This window comes from Amphiprion ocellaris, chromosome 21, assembly GCF_022539595.1.
Source record: "Amphiprion ocellaris isolate individual 3 ecotype Okinawa chromosome 21, ASM2253959v1, whole genome shotgun sequence".
NCBI lineage: Eukaryota > Metazoa > Chordata > Actinopteri > Pomacentridae > Amphiprion > Amphiprion ocellaris.
The window spans coordinates 9,644,655-9,661,627 of record NC_072786.1 but is presented as its reverse complement, the minus strand read 5'-3'; the positions used below and the strand labels follow the sequence as shown (position 1 = coordinate 9,661,627).

Below are 16,973 nucleotides of genomic sequence, written 5' to 3'. Positions count from 1 at the left end.
TGAACAAAAGCGCAAAATTTGACATAAAACTCAAGAGGCGTTAGAAGGATGCTCAAATTTTATTGATAAAAAAAGAAAAAAATACAAATGTCCATGTTTGTAAGTGATGCAGACTTTGATTTTTGATTTTTTTTGGCCACAAAACAAATAAAGAAACTTAAATTAAGCTGTATTTTAAGTTATAACTAAGGAAACTTAGGAAACAGTGTGTTGCCTCTAGTTAACTAAAAGCACTATTAAGACAAGTGGAAACACAGAAATCTCCTCGATCTAAAGCTGCGCACTTAGTTTATTTGGCTCCAATGTATTTTCTATTAACAACTTCCATGTATTTGCTCAAATAGTGGCTTACACAAGATTTCTCAACTTTTCCGAACTACTTTGGATTGTGAAGGATCGTGTGAAGGTGGACAAATCTGGTCTACTTTCGCTAAAACATGTGGAATATTTACAGTTTTTTTTCGATCAAAGACATAAATTCCAAATAATTTATAGCTTTCAAATCTGAATACACTGACGTTAGAAAACACTTGTAAATAGTGACTCTCTTCTCCATCTATAAATGACATAAAGTGCCACGTTCCTCATATAAAAATATACTCTTCAAATTGTTTTGTAAGTTATATAAAGCCTAAATAAACATTTCTGAATACATTAAGGGTGCTGTCCAAAAATAGCTTTGAGGCCTTTGATCCTCTCATACCCCCTTCTGTGTGGTTAGGGCACATGCCATCCACCCAGGCAGGCCTAAACCGCGCTGGAAGGCCTTGTGTAAGCAGAGGCCATGATGTGGAATTCCATGTCTCTGCCGCTCATGGGAATGTTGGATGCATCTGAACCTGATTGCACCTCTATGGAGTTCCAGTGAGGCTTACATGGTTTTCTCAGAAGTCAAGAGCCCTCCACAAACAAAACAATGAGCACAGTCAGGATGAAGTGCCGTTCAAACTGACAAGTTGGGTGCTTAAAATACTATGTGTGTGTTTTCTGCCTCTTTGGTTCTCGGCGTAACAAAAGGTCCTGGGCCTCCGTGTCCATGAGAGAAGATGTGTCAGAACAGCCCCCCATATAACTGATGAAATAAAAAAAGAAAATGTGACCTTGTGAGTGCAAAAGAAAAGAATTAATCTATAGGATATGGCACTGATAACTGATAATGGATCTAAAACAACAACAAAACAGAATAATTTGCTGTTTAGTGGCTGTAAATGTGACTAAAAATAACCTTTACCGCCCGCTTTAAAATGTATCAGTAGCGACCGAGGATTACAAAAGAGAGGAAAAATGTTAGAGCAGTTGAATTTGCTATCCATCCTATAAGGCTTTAAAGTTTGAAAGATATTTTTACATAAATAATCTCATTTTATTTTCAGTGTTCAAACAGAATACAGTGTGAGTGTACAGTTATTCCGCTGCCGTCTTTCAGGCCTCGCTGAGCGCCCGTCGTATTTCATGGCAGTCTAAAGCACGTTGCTCTGGTAGCATTTCCAGTTAAAGAAGTTTTCTCCAACAATAGTCCTTTTTCCTCTTGTGCAGAACATCTGTGAGATACATCGTCGTCTTCGTAATAATGAGGCAAAACAAGAACTTCAATTCCTTTCACCTGCTACTTCTTTGTCACTTTCGTTTGCAAGCAAATGTTTCTTAAATGTTCCCAATGTTCTCCAAACTTCATATTCCGTCGCTCTCTTTAAAGAACTCCAAATAGGATGTCAAAATGTGCAAAATGTAATAAATACCTCCAAGTCCGTCGCTTCCACTTTGTCATGTCCCCTTACCTTCGTCCCTTGTCCCATCCTACCCCAGTGCCCTGTCTCCTACTTGTTCCTACTTGCAAGTAAAAACTTCTGATTTCTCGCTGCAGGTGTTGCACTTGACGAAGCAGCACCAGTGGAACTTGCAGTTGCATTGCCAGACCCTTGTGTAGTGGTGCGTGTTGTATCCTCGGCCGCAGCACATCATGTTGCAGCCGTCCGCGTGGCTCGAGGTGCCGTTGCACAGCCGGCCTCTAGTCCCTGTGCTCCCCGTGGCCGTGTCCTCTTCGCAGTAGTTGGGCGAGCGCTCCAGGTACACCAGGTCCGTGTCCGTGGGCTTCTGGTAGCCCTGAGCCTCTTTGAGTCGCAGGAAGGAGGGTTGGCGGAGCCGTGACGCCCTCACCGGCTCTACCTGAACCGCTTCGCTGTAGCGTTCCTTCAGCAGGTAGCCGATCTCTCTGAAATTGGGCAGCGTGATCCAGCAGGTCTTAGTGGTGCAGGAACCAGAGACGCCATGACACTTGCACTCCAGCTTCATTCTCTCCTCCAGGATCTGATAACAGAGAGAAGAGATTAGCAAAAACATGCACTCACTGGCCACTTTATTAGATACATCTTTTCAACTGCTCTTTAACCTAATTAGCTAATCACATGTCAGCAAATCAGCGCATTTAGACATGGTGAAGACAACCTGCTGAAGTTCAAACTGACCATCAAAATGTTGAAGAAAGGTGATTAAGTGACTTTGAATGTGGTCTGGTTGTGCGACAAGACGGACCGCAACACGTTTGAACAGTAACATCTCTTAAAACCTCAATCTTTAATTCAGATAATTGAGTAAACTTTCACACTCACCAGCCAAGCGGAGCAGCTGGGCAAAACCGTTCTTAATTATTTTTTTCCCATTAACCTGAAAGGCCTTGGATTGTTAAGGCATAAAACAGCATCTCGAATGCAATGCCAATGCATTGTGCTCAGCGCAACCCACTGCAAAATTCCATCATCTGAGCTCAGATTCCATCCATGGTTTTTCTAGCTAGTCAGCATGTACTGCTCCTGCTGGACCAGAGGAAGCTAACGCTAGTATCTAGTTAGGCCGCTAAGCTAGCAGCAGACGGTGATCCATCGATTGATCTGAACGTCAACATGAAGGCATGATTGCTGGTTCCAGATGTGCTGGTCTGAGTATTTCAGAAACTGCCGATCTACTGGGATTTTCACACTTCTCTAAGGTTTACAGAGAATTGTCTGAAAAAGAAAAAATAGCCAGTGAGTGGCAGTTCTCTGGCCAAAAACACCTTGTTGACACCAGAGGTCAGAGGAGAATGGCCAGACTGATTCAAGATGATGTAAAGGCAATAGCAGCTCAAATAACAACTCATTAGAACCAAAGTATGCAGAAAAATTAACACGCATCACGTCGAACCATAAAGCAGATGAGTTAAACCAGTAGAAGACCACACTGAGTGCCACTCCAGTCAGCTACAATTTACCAGGACTCACCAAAATTGGACAAGAGAAGTTTGGAAATAGTTGCCTGATCTGATGAAGCTGAATTTCTGCTGATGGTAGGCTCCAAATTTGGCGTAAACACCACGAAAGCATGGATCCATCTTGCCTTGTATCGACAGTTCAGGCTGGTGGTGGTGTAATGGTTTAAAGGATATTTTCTTGGCACACTTTGGGCTCCTCAGTACCAATTGACCATTTTTTAAACGCCACGGCCTACCTAAGTGTTGTTGCTGACCGGATCTATTCCTTTATGACAGCAGTGTACCGTCTTCTGTTGGGTACGTCCAGCAGGATAATGCACCATGTCACAAAGATCATGTTAGACCAGCTTCTTGAACATGACAATGAATTCACTGTACTCCAATGGCCTCCACAGTCATCAGATCTCAATCCAATAGAGGACTCTGCGATATGCAGCTGACAAATTTGCAGCAATTGCTTGATCCTATCATGTCAATATAGCCCTAAAGCTGTGAGGAAGCTTGCCAGCACCTTGTTGAATATGTACTACAAAGAATTAAGGCAGTTCTAAAGGCAAACTGATACATCCCCAATACAGTGGCCAGTGAGTTTATTCTGTAGGATAAACACACAAATGGTCATTTTCAATTTGAAACGGTTAATAACAATCGCACGGCCTTCGAGTCTGCCTCTTTCGGTAAGCTGGGCTGTCTGTGGGCATTTCAACTTTCAGCACACCGGCAAGGATTGCCAACTTTATGTCAAAAATATGGGGAAAATAACTCATAAACCCAAGCTGTAGTCTCTAATTAACTTTACCTTTCTTCAGACCACAGAATGGCGTGACAGCCCGAGAAAACTGACCAGAGCTGTTGTGCAACCGAACACGTGTAGAGTTACATTGTGGTTTGAGCAGCCCGATTTATAATATAATGTCATATAAATATTTTTAGATGACAGAATTGACAGGTGACTGTGACCAAGCGTAAAAAAAACAACCATGCACCCTTTTTCATTTATGATTTTTGGCGGCGCCAGCGCTCATAATTGTAACTTGTTTGTCCACAGTCAGATCAGCAACTCTGTCTTTCCCCTCGTGGTTATCACATTTTTTGGATCGGGTTGGTTCAGTGTGTGCGGTGGTGCAGAAGTGTGGTCTTTGGTGCTGCCACTGAGAAAGGAAGAGAGAGAGACTTGCAATAATATCCTCTATTCTCACTTAATGCTTAGCAATCCAATGAATGGACAGTGGGGATGTGGCTCAACTCCATTTGGCAGCAGGATCTGCCAAGTGTTGCATTTTATTTGACACATTCACACTCTTGCATGTGTGTTCATGCGTGCAGGTACACTTGCTTTAAAACCGCCTTGTTTCAATCTTACATATTCACTTTGCGTCAGTCTGTTCGAAAAATGTATTAGATTAGTTTTGATTTTGAGGGTGGTTGTAAAGCTGTGTTCGGGCAGATTGATTTTACCTTCCGCCCTGCCTCATTGTTGTGCAGGTTCATGAGTCTCCGGGCGTTTTTCTTGATCTCGCGGGCGTCAACGAAGCGCCGTGAGAACTCCACGCCGTACTTAACGTCGGCCGAGCAGCCTCCCCATTTCCAGCCCTCCTCCTGGTCGTGGTAGCCCTGCTTCTCGCGGTCGCAGCCGCACTGGCTCAGGTTGCCTTGGCTGCAGGCTGCCGTCACTGCATGGGCGACTCCAGCTGCAGTGATGGCATAAGTGAACGCTGCTTCCCTGCTGCCTGAAGGAAATAAAAGAGCAGAATAGGTGTAAAATTGAGTTAAAATGCAAAGTAAGTAATGCAAAGACTGTAAAAAGGACTGCAAGTAAAGTACTTTTCTCAATTAATCTCATTTAGCTTTCTGGTTTGGTGACGGCTTCTATTAAGTTGAAATTACACTTTGTTTCTTGAAAGTGGAAATTTAATTTAGATGAAAGTGCAAAAATTAAGGTCACTTGTTTCACATCTGATATTATTTTTAAAAGTAAGAGCATAAATAGTATAACATTGAGTTAAAATACAAAATAGTGAATGCAATCTTACCCTGTGTAGTTAAAGTGCTTTTCTGAATGCATCTCATTTATCTTTCTGGTTTGGTGATGACTTCTATCTAAGCTGGCCATTTACATTAGATAAAATTGCAAAAATTGAGTTCACTCATTTTGCATTACATTTTTAGCAAATACTCAACTGAAAAGACTTTAAGTTAACTTTCATTTACAGTAAGTTGCAGCAATGCAAACTGATTACTTGAAAGGATTCCAATTATTTAGGTACTGTGCTCTCTGAGTGCTTTTTTTTTGTTTAATTGTGTGTTACCAATTGAAACTATTTATTTAAATTGGTCCAACAACTCTCTTGTTTGAGTATAAATCAGGTACTCTGAACACCGTAAGCGAGTAGCAGGGATGCACGACGTTGGCATCATCATCATCAATTGATGCTTTTAAATGAAATATCAGCATCAACCTGAAATGAACATTAGCGGGAAGGCAACACTGAGGCTAAAAATTTACAGTTTTGGTAATTTGCATGTGAGTTGAAGCAGTTTTTTTTGCTCATTGAATGTCTACATTTAAAAATGTTTGTTTTTTGTGTCTGCATCTGTCAGTGGACTATCACAAAATACATACAAAGGCATACAAAATTTGCTAATTTCTCTGCAATTAGCTCGTAAAAATGTGCGCATGTGTCAGTATCAGTCTAAAAGATTCTGAAAATATTGGCAAAATCCAACATTGTGAATCCCCAATGAGCAACTTTCTCTTGTATTTTTACTTTACAGAAGATTTTTTTTTTTTTTTTAACTAAGAAAGCTAAAAACTGTCATTGTCATGTAGTTACACTGTTAAGACACAATCAGAAAGATTTTGGTTTCTGAATGTTGTTTCAGAAAGACAGTGTTTGGAGCAGAAAATCTGTGTTACAATCTTGAAATGTGGGATTTGAAAGAAGTCAAATTTTACCAGACCAGGGGTCAAATGACAAACGGATGCATTATAGGAGATGTAGGATCCAGCTTTTCTGCACTTTTAGCCACGTTGGAGACTAAAACCGGAGATATTTTAGCTTTTGCTGCTTTGATTTGGATCTTCTTCTTCCCTAAAAGCTCTGATGTTGTTTTACTTATTCTAGCTAATAAGTCTTCAGCTTAGGTAGATGTTGAATGAGCCGTTAAGAATAAGTCTAATTTCTGAATCAAATGCAACCAAACAAAAAGTGGACACGCCCACAAAGTTCTCAGGCGAGGTGTAATGAAAGGAAACTCCAGTGTGGGTGGACAGCAGATGTGCAGGACCTTTAAAGTATCCCAGTAACCAAACGGTTAAGGTGCAAGACCACAACATTCAGTTTCCGGACCTTTGTTGCATTTCGTGACATTTTCTCTCTTCCCTTGTTTCCAGCTTTCCAGTCGAGGCAGAAAGATTCTCATGTGAGTCCACCAACCTACCAAAGCGCTAAATAGCTGGAGTCGTGCTTTAAGGGAAAAATAGGCACAACTTTGTTTGTCCAGAGTTTATTACTGAATTTGGGAGGAACTGGTTGGTAGAGAATCACAATAGCTGTAATTAAATGTAGTAATATTCAAAAATGTGATAAATTCTCAACAACACCAAAGATGCTTTCCTCTTTTGATCAAGGTGTAGCATCAGAACTACTGTATATGGCAAGTTAAAGGTCCATATATCAAAGTTTAAGTATAAAGAGAGTTGTTTTGAGCATCTATATGGTCTTATGACAGCATTAAATGTGTTTCTTGTTCTGTCCCTGAGCTACACCTGTAGTCTATGGCTTAACAGCTAATAATCTGCATAGTGAAGAAAACACAAGTGACATCTACTGGCTGACTCGAGATGTTTTTAGGGTTTCTGTGTCTTAATGTTTTTCATCAATGGAATTTCTCACGCAGCTTAAGTGTCGTTCTGTGTCTGTCTTAGGCGGTCCGCATTATTATAGCAAATGATACTGCTGTGTTGAAATAATCTGTGGCCAGGCTTGACTGAGATGTACCCATTTCCAAGCTTTTGTACAGTATGTCACCGTTTGAACTTCAGAATAAACACATTTATATTTATGGGGTGGAGGGGGGAAATGAATTTATTGGCACTCCAGCTGGTAATAGGATATCCTCCCTCTCCAATCAGGATAAGGCTGCGCCTTCGTTCTTCTCAACAGCCCAGAGTATTAATGCGTGGCGTCTCTGGTAGAGGCAATTCTAATGGCTCCCTTCCAAGCTGACAAACTCACTCGCAGAAACCATCAGGCCTGCGGTTCCCCTGGTCCATAACTCAAAACAAACTCTGAAGTCTTCTCTCATCAGGCTAAATCTGCGACCCATTCGGATATATTGTATGGTGAGCACTTCTCAAGGCATCAGGCGCATGCAATAGCCAAACAGCCATCTCTTCGCGCTGTGATTTGTTTTGATTGTACAGCAGGGCATGCAGGGTTCCATTGTTGCCATCCAGCTGCTGGAGCTGACTTCAATTAGTGGTTTGCATGAATCTCTCTGGTCTTTCTCAATGCTTAATGAGTTCACGGGCCCAGCAGGTCAATCAAATGAAGTGGTGGATGGTACATTCGCCACACAAGAGGGGGTATGACTTTGGTTTGTGTTTAAATTGTTAAAAATAGCAGAAACGGACAGAATTGGAAGAGGAGAGCGGGTCAGTTTACAACAAATCTGGGCACGTTTTACACATATATTTACAACCCTTAAATTAGTTTTTATACACGTCTAATGACATTTTGCCTAAAACAAAAGCTCCCATTTGTTCCATGTAGAGACGACATGAGGAACAGTTTGGTCCAAAGTGTCTCTCTGAGCTCTTTTACACACCACAAGAGAAAAGAGACATTTCCTCTGACAAAAGAAATAAAGGGATCCAGACGTCTTGTCTGCCTGTCTCCCGTGTAGAAGAAAGTGATTGCTCCCAGAGCTGCTAGATTAAACATGGATCCAAACCCACAGCAAGACTGCAACAAAACATCTCGAACTGAAATACAATTTATATAAGAGGTTCACATTAGGAGCAAACAGGCTTCTGTGAGAAATAAAAACGGGGAAGAATGTCGACTAAAACCAGGAAAAAGTGTTAGTTTCTGTATTTACAGATGGCGCAGGTATGATAGAAATGCTTTTGGAAGATTGCACCGTCTGAGGCTGTGCTGCTTAAATAAGAATTCTTCAGGTTTTGCGACAGTGTGTTGCAGAAACGGTGACGTCACACACATCGACTGCACATTGAATCTCCTTTGGGGACACGAGGGAGTTGGAATTTTTCTCAACAAGGCAGAGAATTCGTTGTGGTTGTTGCATGTGGCGCTCCAAACAGAAATTCCTTCATTAAAGTTTCACCAACCCCCCTCGAAGTCGGTTTCAAGACTCCTAGTTGGGCCAAGCTGCAGCTTTTTACTAACGCCACGGACAGCAGAAGAAGAATGAGAAGATATGAAAGCACATGCAGAGCTCAACTTCACCTGAACTGTTCATCTGCTCAGTAATTTCAACTTCACAGCTCAGTTTGGTTCAGACAGTCCACCTGTTGACACACATCAGTCTCTACTTTTTCCTCAAGTCTAAGATTTCCACTCGTTGGATCAAATTTTGTTTGATTTGACTGTTGTGATGGACTTTTTATCTTGTCTTTTGTCTTGCAAAGGTGAAAGACAGCACGAACTGCAACATCCCCAGTTTCGGCCCAACTGATGACCTTTGTTGCATGTTATTCCCCTTATCTCGAATAAATGCCCCAGAAAAACCTGCTTTTAAACCTCATCCCGGCTTATTTCATACCTGCATCGAGGTTAGAACAGTTGCAAACTCTTTTCAAGCAGACTGACCTACTCTCAGCTCTTGTCCAAATACGGTCCTCTCCCCCAGGGCCGAGCAGTTCCAGCGACCATAGCGGAACTGGTACTGACACTCGTTGATACCCAGCTGGGCGCCTTCGCCGATGACGATGATGGCGTCTGGTCGGCTCTGACAGAGGGCTCTCTGACGGGGGGCCAGACCCGGGATCTTGTTGCAGATGATGTTTGCACCCAGAGCTACCACAGAGGACAACGCCCTAGACACACAGAAACAGGGATTAATAAGAGGTACAACCAAAACTGGTTGATCCACAAGAAAACATAGAAAACTTAGAATTGTGTTCCTTTTTGAACCATACTTGAGCAAAAAGTGACCACAGTTGTCATTTTCCCCAAAAACTGTAACATATTGCAGGTCTAAAACATCGACATGAGAGAGAACAATAGTTAATTATGGAAATGACTTCAATTCCAGTTCATTTCTGTCTCAAAACATGAACCGCTGCAGCTATTTTAGGTTTCAGGACCTGCCCTTGTTATGAATGAGAGGCATGTATGGTGCAGCAATCATTCTCTTTGTGAGGGTCTTTTAATGCCATAAGAAAGAGCTCATTACACAGGCCTGGGCCTATAGGCAGAGCACCAAGCAGTCCAATATTACTCTTTTCCATATGCTTTCCATGTCTGACGAGGTGCTCCTATGACAAAGTGGTTCTGGTGTAATGTGTAAATCCATAAGAGCAGGTTATCTCATCAGCTACGCACGTACTAGAGCATGTAAAAAAGTATCGTAGATTAAATATTGGCTTCATTCAGTCTATATAAATAGTCGTTTTATGACTCAATATTTGAATGAACTGCTCATATGTTTGAAGGGGAAAAAAATCCGCAGCTCTTGTTCCATGGCAGTCTGTGGAATAAATTGATTGAAAGACACAAGTCACGCATTTCCTACCCATGTTTCCAAAAAATCTGGAATGGATAGATATTCCAAGTTACATTTTTTCCAACGTAAATCTCTCTGCCATACTAGAACGAAGCGTAACCATAGCAAAGACTGTTTCAGTTTTTTTAAATAGTAAAAATGTTCAGGTTGTGCTTTTGTTCTAAGAGATTAATTATATATATCACAATCTTTACGCGCGGTTCGGTTTTCTGGTGCGTAATTGGCCAAATTACGCACCGTAAATTCCACTGAATTTGACCAAGCTACGCACAAGGAGCCGCTACCTGCTGGTGCAAATAAAACCGGGTGGAGTTTAAATTGAGCAAGTGCATTCATAAGAAACCTACAGGTAGCTACCGCTGGTGAGGATGAGGAAGATCTGTGGGTAGTAGACGGACAGCAGCGCACTGCGAGACGAGACGATAAGCATGGTTGCGCATTGAACACAACTTGATTTGCGCTCTTAAAAAAACAAAAAAAGATGGGGAAAAAAACAGAAGTGGGAACAAATATATCCTTTTATCTGGAGTCCAAAGCGAGCAGATGTGTCTTGGTTTTCTTTAGCTAACGGAGCGCTCTGCGGCAGCTCCAAGCTCCGCTGTCCATGTGCTGGAGATGAGAGGCTGCATCCCTCGGCCGATGTGCGTTCCGCCACCTGGACTGAAAGAGGACGAGGTGGGAGAAAAAAAGAGAAAGAAGAGAGGGAGGGTGGGGGCAGATGGGGGTTCCGGATGTCCGATGCGTCCGGCTCACGTCTCCAAAAGTGGGACTGTTGTGGCATTGGAAGGGAGGGGAGACAGTGGCCTCTCCCGATGCACCAGCCCCCGGGATGAGTCTGCACAGCCCCGCATCCCTCCGTATCCCCTCCCCCTGCACACCTCCTACCCCCCCGCACGCTTCTCTCTCCGTCTCAGCCACGCTTGCGTTCAGTTTTGTGGTGATAAATCCTGAAATAGATCATTTTCGCTTCTGGAGCAGCACTGATGTGAGATCAAACCTGCCCCCATGCAACCTAAAACTGAAATTATAGCCCCATAACAATGAAAATGTCAACTTCTGTCATTATTCAATGTCATGCATTCTTCTTTCTGAATATACGAACATCAGTGGCACCAAATAACTAAATATTTACGATATTTTTAATCATTTTAGTGTTTTTTTTTTTTTAGGTATTTTTAGCTTCACAAATATGAGAATTTGCTGCTTTTCTTTGTCTTTTGTGCCAGAAAGCTGATTTTTTCTCAATAAGCTTTGCCAGCCTTGAAATTTAATTGCTATTTAATTAAATAATCAATCAATTAATCAATATAATTATCACCAAACAGTGTTGATGATAGGGATCGTCCTAAAGAGATCACTGCTGGACTTTCAGTTTCTCTCTCAGCAGCTCAAATGCCTTCTGAAATGCCACAGATGTTCAGTTTTATCAGACTCTGTGGTTCTCCAGCTCAAATATTCTCTGCTGGTGTCTCCCCAACAAAACGCCCTCATGTGGTGGAATGAAGGAAAGGTCAGGAGGTGTAGTAGGTTTGATGAAAAAGACAGAATTGATGGAAGAATTTGAAAAGATGTTTTCGAGACTAATTTTCTCTTGTGCAGAAGCGTGAAAAAGCTGCATTTTTTTGTTTATTATGATGAGGTAATTGTTGACCTTTCTACAGTTTTCTTGCTAAACCGTGTTGCCTTTGAGGGTGCAGAGCAAGGACGAACACACAACAAAACGAGGACATTTTGCTTTTAAATTTCATTCAAACGCAGTTCGCAGTGGACACAAGATAAAGTTCGTATTTTCTTGACTTGTTGACTTGAAACCGAGTCGTTCCAGGCTTCACTTGACCTGAGCAAATAACCACAATGAGATGATAAAATTCCTTCCAAAGCGTGGTATCGATCATCTGAACAAAAGCAAAGCCCGTCTCTGAGAAAAAAAATGATTGAGGGCAGCGTTGTGGAAGTGAACCTCTTAATTTAAATTCTCAACAAGGCGTTGTGAGAGATAGCAGGGCGTGGGGAAGAGAATACCTTCCATTCTTTGGTTTGTTATAAGATTGGCCAGATGCTCGTGCCCGCTCAGACTGCGTGGAACTGTAGCTGCTGTCAGATATGCACGAGAAGCGGCTTTTTTTCCCACCAAATCTGAACCATCGCAGGACCTTAAGCTGCATTTCAGCGGACAACACGCAGATGATGTCTCTGGCTCGAGGATAATCGGGGCAGAACCTTTTTTTTTTTTTTTCTTTTTTTTTGTCTTTTACTTTCTTTCTGACTCCCTTTCTCTCCCCCTCCTCTCTCTTTCTGTCCAAATAATCCTCCTAAACCACAATTTCCAAAGCCAAGATAGCACTTAAGGCAGTGCACTCACTGTCCTGGCTCCCGCTCTGCCAGATCTGTTTCTTTTCATATTCTTGCGTAGAAGTCGAGGTGAACAGGGAGACACGGGAAGGAAGGAATTCTTACAACATCAGATCAATGACGTCAGCGGCTGTAGGACTAACATCAGTTGTTTTTTGTTTGTTTTTTTTTTGTTTGTTTGTTTTTTGCTTTGATTTCTGTCACGGCAGCTGGCAGAGCTTTGCCAGGAGCAGATTTGACGGCATCATCCGCAGTGGGATGATGAATTGCAGGTCTGGAGACAGGAAGGGAGAAACCGGAGCAGTCACGTAAAGAGGGCTCACGCTGGGAACAAGCCTAAAAAAGTCCAGATTAATAGCGCTCCCCGTGGGATTCTGGGTCTGTCTTGTCCCTGAGCCCAGAATCGAAGCTGTCAGAGAGGCGGCATTGTCGAACGTAATAGTAAACATCTGATAATTCATCACAAGTGACGTTTTATGAAGAAAAGCGCGACTCATGGGGGGGGGTGTCGGATATAGACGACAATCTCATCCACAATAAGACACAAATGAGAGGAGCTGTTAACCCTCTGAACCCCAAAACCTGCTGATGGGTTGGAAAGATGCCATAAATTGCCAAAATGACACCATCTATCAACACTTTCAGACTGTAATGACCTTAAATGTGCCATATGTGACAGTCAAATCTAAGCTTAAAATCACAATATTTTATCCAACTCATTTTATTCTTCATGTTTTGTTAAAAATTCGCTGAAAATATATTGTCAGCGGTAACCAGATCCTGTGAAAAGTAAAAAATTCTGTTTCTCGACGCCGTGGAAATTGACCCGGTTTAAAGTTTGAAAATGTGGGGGAAAAAAATATATTTTCACAGTGAAACTTCTGATGTCCAAATTTTCAACATTTTTGGGAAATCTTTGAACATTTTTTGGTGGAAATAAAGAAATGTTAAAAATGTTTCTTAAGAACATTCACAAAAAATCAGCCAAAATCCAGGGAAATTCGCTGGATTTTGGTTGATTTTTTGTGAATGTTCTTAAAGAAAATATTAGAAGTTTTACTGATATATATGTAATCACTTTAGATATTTTTAGGATTTTTTTGGGGAAGATTTTTACTCATTTTTGAAAATATATACAAGAATTTTCTTGCCAAATTTGGGGGATTTTTTAAAAAAAATAAAACTTAAGGGAAACTTTTAAGGAATTATTGGAATTTTCTTCCTGAAGGTTTTGCAAATTTTCAGAAATTTGTGGAATTTTTTGGCAGAATTTTTGGATTTTTTTCAGACAAGGAAAGCATATTTTTTGGTGCCTGTAAATGAGGACAACAGGAGGTTAAACCATTAGTGGCTCAGTTGCAACATACAGGCACGTGACAAAAATTCAGAGACTCCGAGATTGAACAGAAGCAGAGAGGAAACAAGTATGGCAACAATTTTAAAATATAAGTAGTAAAATATCTAAAATATGTCGAGTCAACATTTGTTCTAGAATTGGTAACACCTGATGGACACTTGAACAAATGTTGCTAGAATAAATAATCATAAAAATTCAATTTTTTTTTTCTTTCACTGTGATTTATGGAATTGTAACTGTATGAAGTTGCACTGGAGACATTTCTGAGTTTTCTCTACTTCTAGTCCTGGTTGCGCTGTTTCCATTGAGGTTCAGTATTTTATATTCTATTTAAAAAGGGGCCCTCAGTGAGTAAAAATGCGACAAGAACATCGCATCAGCTGCTCCATTCAAGCTTCACCATCAATGACTCATCGATCAGCTGTGTGGCTACCAGCTGACTGACTTGTGGCGTCTAATCTGATTCAAAAAGCTGTACAGCGCAGCGATTATAAGCTTAGACTTCTAAGCATTGATGTACAGTCACATTACAGTCTTACAAAATCTCTTCCACTTCTTTGAAGGCTGCGCGATGGACAAACACAAGCCTACACTTCCTGTTTCGCTGTGATTCCCAGCCAGCTCTGGCAGACTCGCAGATCAGAGTTCATCTCTGATCTGTTTGAGCGGATCTGCTCAGATGCCCAAAAAACCACACTGGTGCACCGACTCTGGAAATGAAATATCTGTGCATGTTTCGCCATGCTCTTATCGTTTTCATAAAGTGATCAAAATACACTGGACAAAAATCAAAACGCAGCATGCAAATGGTCTTCTGTTCCATCTTGGATTGGAGAAAAGGTTAAAAAACTCATTGCTGTTGTTAAGATTAGATTTAAACGTAGCCAATGGTGCACAAAAAGCTTCTGGGCTGTTCAAGTGGTGACAAATTCTCAACCACTGAATTGATCCGCATCCTGTTCTGCTGTTATGTTAAAGGACCAAGATCAGATAGTTTGACCAGACACTGCTTTGACTAGGGATTTTAAGGGCCTCCTTAAAATGCAGCTTTATTCACATGATGAGATGCCACAGATGACAAGAGAAAGATAAGAACAAGCTGTTGGCTTCTGGTATGTTAGAGCTGTAGTCAGACACTTATTGTCCTTAAATGTGAGAATTTACTGCTTTTCTTTGTCTTTTATAGCAAAAAATATATGTATTTCTTTTGTCTTGGACCTTTGAATAAGCTTCACTGGCCTTTAAATAGGCATTTAAGTAGATAATTAGTCATTTATCAAGACTATTAACACCAAAAACACTGGTGATGTTAGTGATCTTCAGATGGTGGCGTGTCAGTTGGAACTGTAGTCAGACACGAACATTTCCAGCTATTTTTTATCTTCTTAAATGTGAGAATTTACTGCTTTTCTTTGTCTTTTATGACAAGAGAACTACACTTCTTTAGTCTTAGAACTCTGAATAAGCTTCACTGGCCTTAAAATAAGTATTTTTTGGTAAATTGTCAATTAATCAAGACTATCATCATCAAAAACATTGGCGATGTTAGTGATCATTAGATGCTGGTAGGTAATTTGGAGCTGTAGTCAGACACTTGGACATTTCCAGCTTTTTTTAGCCTCTTAATTGTGAGAATTTGCTGCTTTTTTTGGTCTTTTATAGCAAAAAAAACTACATTTCTTTCATCCTGGATCTTTGAATAAGCTTAACTGGCCTTAAAATGTGTGTTTTTTTGGTTTTTTTTTGGTAAATTATCAGTTAATCAAGACTATTACCACCAAAGACATTGATGATGTTGGTGATCTTCAGATGCTGGTGTGTCATTTGGACCTGTAATCAGACACTTGGACTTTCAAAGCTGTTTTAGCCTCTTAAATGTGAGAATTTGCTGCTTTTCTTTGTCTTTTATGGCACCCACTCCATCATTTGTCTTCAAAGGAATAGTTTCAGACATCCCTGTACGACATGACAACAGACCAAGTGCCACCACTCGAGCTGAGGATCATCACATCCGACTTGTCCATCTGTGAAATCCGTCACAATCAACTACAGAGACTTTTGATGAAGTTGTGAGCAATCAGAGAATATCTGCTCAACCTGTGAGGAATGGTCTGAAGGAAGCTGCTTTGTCCTCTCCTCGAACACACTGAGGCCTTGATCTGATGGCAGAATTGCGTCGTAATCGGTTCCATTGGGCAACCAGACTGTTTCATGGACACCAGCAAGACCGAGGATGATCCTTTTCACTGATGAATCTGGTTTTCAGCTGTACGGAGCAGATGGTAGATGTTGTGTTCGGCTGTTGTGCAGGGAAATGCTTTGGAGAGAGGCCCGACGGACAAAGAACATATCTGCATTTCATCGATGACAGTCTCAGTGGCCACAATACCGAGATGAAAGCCGTGGATATTGCGTTCATTCACCACCGTCACTTGACATGTCAGCAACACAATGCTTCCTCACGTTGCCAAAACATTCTATGTCCTTCTAAAGCATTAGAAATGTTCCAGTCCTACCACAGCCTGCATTCTCTCCAGACATGTAGTCCATCAAATATCTGTGGAATTCTCTGGACATACGTGTCCAACAATCTGATGCTGTCTGCCAAAATGTCCATCAACTTCACCGAGCCAAAATATTTGCTGTTATTTTTCAGATTTTCCCTGTTTTGGGAAAAGTCAAATAGTAACTAGTTGAGTCACAGAAAACAGTATTAATTTACATATTACCCATAAAATAAAAAGGAAAACAGGCCAAAAAAGGTGAAAGTTTTTATAAACTGTAATTCACTCTTTTAAGATGTTTGACTGTAAAATTCTACTGTTTTCTCTTGTCTTTGAATTAGCAAATTATATTATTTTACAAATATTAGCTATTATTTGTGAGAATTCTTAAGTATGGATAATATGTAGAAACATATATATATATATATATATATATATATATATATATATATATATATATATATATATATATATATATATATATATATATATATATATATGAAAGATCAATATATTTCATTAAGGTTTGATGTTAAAGATTGAAAAACTGAAATAAAAATGTAAACTATTATTTTGCAGATTTTCCATGTTTTGTTAATTTACAGATATTTGCTAAACTAAAAAAATCTTAATTGAAATGTTAAAAGAAAGAAAGACTTCAAACTGAAAATAATGTCAAATCCAAAATCTGTATTTTTCGTTTCACAGTTTTATTATATTTAAATCTGCTTTTTTAAAAAAAACTATCATTAGTTTACAGATA

The 16,973-nt window shown here is 40.5% G+C and overlaps 1 protein-coding gene across 2 annotated transcripts; it reads right to left on the bottom strand.

The window, feature by feature from the left end:
• Positions 1-46: 46 nt before the first annotated feature.
• Positions 47-10,841, bottom strand: wnt7ba (wingless-type MMTV integration site family, member 7Ba). 2 transcript variants are annotated; one of them, XM_035951420.2, is made up of 4 exons: positions 10,355-10,841; positions 9,082-9,308; positions 4,706-4,977; positions 47-2,307 (listed from the first exon to the last, which is right to left on the bottom strand). In XM_035951420.2, the coding sequence occupies exons 1-4, from the start codon at positions 10,435-10,437 to the stop codon at positions 1,828-1,830; spliced, it is 1,062 nt and encodes a 353-aa protein (XP_035807313.2). In that variant the 5' UTR covers positions 10,438-10,841; the 3' UTR covers positions 47-1,827. The 2 variants fall into 2 exon arrangements, with proteins under 2 accessions (XP_035807313.2, XP_023132975.2); XM_023277207.3 differs by having other exon boundaries at positions 10,345-10,839.
• Positions 10,842-16,973: the final 6,132 nt, after the last annotated feature.

Excerpts from the sequence above, each read along its gene's own strand:
- wnt7ba (XM_035951420.2), bottom strand. The coding sequence starts at position 10,437 with ATGCGCAACCATGCTTATCGTCTCGTCTCGCAGTGCGCTGCTGTCCGT. Across the intron at positions 9,309-10,354 it reads CTTCCTCATCCTCACCAGCG|GGCGTTGTCCTCTGTGGTAG; the intron begins GTAGCTACCTGT and ends CTGTGTGTCTAG. Across the intron at positions 4,978-9,081 it reads TGGACAAGAGCTGAGAGTAG|GCAGCAGGGAAGCAGCGTTC; the intron begins GTCAGTCTGCTT and ends TATTTCCTTCAG.